The 1183-nt window shown below is 62.3% G+C and overlaps 1 protein-coding gene across 1 annotated transcript in view; it reads left to right on the forward strand.

Moving 5' to 3' along the window:
• Positions 1-1183, forward strand: part of LOC104499875 (sugar phosphate exchanger 2-like) — a gene marked incomplete at its 5' end in the record, with an annotated part of 1815 nt that overhangs the window by 380 nt on the left and 252 nt on the right. The window contains 4 exons of the mRNA XM_010143439.1: positions 55-128; positions 502-580; positions 697-794; positions 1095-1163. Coding sequence (XP_010141741.1) covers positions 55-128; positions 502-580; positions 697-794; positions 1095-1163 — 320 coding nt within the window. The remainder of the gene's footprint in view (positions 1-54; positions 129-501; positions 581-696; positions 795-1094; positions 1164-1183) is intronic.

Genomic DNA, 1183 nt, shown 5'->3' on the forward strand with positions numbered 1-1183 from the left:
CCTGAAGATTTAATCTCTTGCCTCCGTTCCTCCGCGGCTGTCTCCACCTCGCAGCGATGCTCATCGTCTGCGGCGCGCTGGTCAATGGGCCCTACGCCCTCATCACCACGGCAGTTTCGGCGGATTTGGTAAGAGAAGCAGCTCAGCCCTGGCCTCGAGGCTGCTCCCTCCTCTCCAGAGGGATGTTCGCTGGGATCTGGGCTTCTCCCTTGCTGGGCAGTCTCCGTTCCTCCGCGGCTGTCTCCACCTCGCAGCGATGCTCATCGTCTGCGGCGCGCTGGTCAATGGGCCCTACGCCCTCATCACCACGGCAGTTTCGGCGGATTTGGTAAGAGAAGCAGCTCAGCCCTGGCCTCGAGGCTGCTCCCTCCTCTCCAGAGGGATGTTCGCTGGGATCTGGGCTTCTCCCTTGCTGGGCAGTCCCCTGGGGGTGCTGCTGGCTGTCAACGGCCTTGCAGTTGCTGACCCCGAAGCTGATATTTTCCTCCTCCGTCCCTACAGGGAACCCACGAGTCTCTCAAAGGCAACGCCAAAGCCCTTTCTACCGTCACAGCCATCATCGATGGCACAGGATCCATCGGTACGTCCCTTCGGCAGCCACTGAGCAGCCGGTTCCCCACTGGCAGCGCCGTGGTGCTGGGTGGGTCCTGGTGCCCTCTGTCCCGGGGCCACCTCCTGACCCGTGTGCCCTCGTAGGTGCTGCGCTTGGGCCACTGCTGGCAGGGCTCATCTCCCCCACCGGCTGGAACAACGTCTTCTACATGTTGATAGCAGCCGACGTCTTGGCTTGCCTGGTAGGTCCCTCCTTGGTGGGGCTCATTTTGCCACCCTGGGTGGGATCTCTTGCCATGGGTGGGATCTGGTTGGGCCGCCCGCTCACCAGCGGAGGGCAGGGATGGGACTCAGGAGACAGCCAGGCCCAGGGCGAACCGCAAAGCCAAATCTTTGCCTCCATCTAACATCCTCCTCCCTGCACATTCATGGGATCTTCCGTAGGAAAAGCCTTAAAATTTCTCTCCCGGCAACTCAAACGCTCCAGCCGAGGCCGATGGCTCGTCCCAACCTGTGGTGATCCTCCCCCTTTCCTCCCACAGCTCCTCACTCGGGTGGTGCTCAAAGAGGTCCGGGGCTGGTGTGGCTCCATGGCGAGGAAGAGAGGGGATGTACATCCCACCCCGGGGGC

Source organism: Buceros rhinoceros, unplaced genomic scaffold (genome assembly GCF_000710305.1).
Source record: "Buceros rhinoceros silvestris isolate BGI_N320 unplaced genomic scaffold, ASM71030v1 scaffold33739, whole genome shotgun sequence".
Classification (NCBI taxonomy): Eukaryota; Metazoa; Chordata; class Aves; order Bucerotiformes; family Bucerotidae; genus Buceros; species Buceros rhinoceros.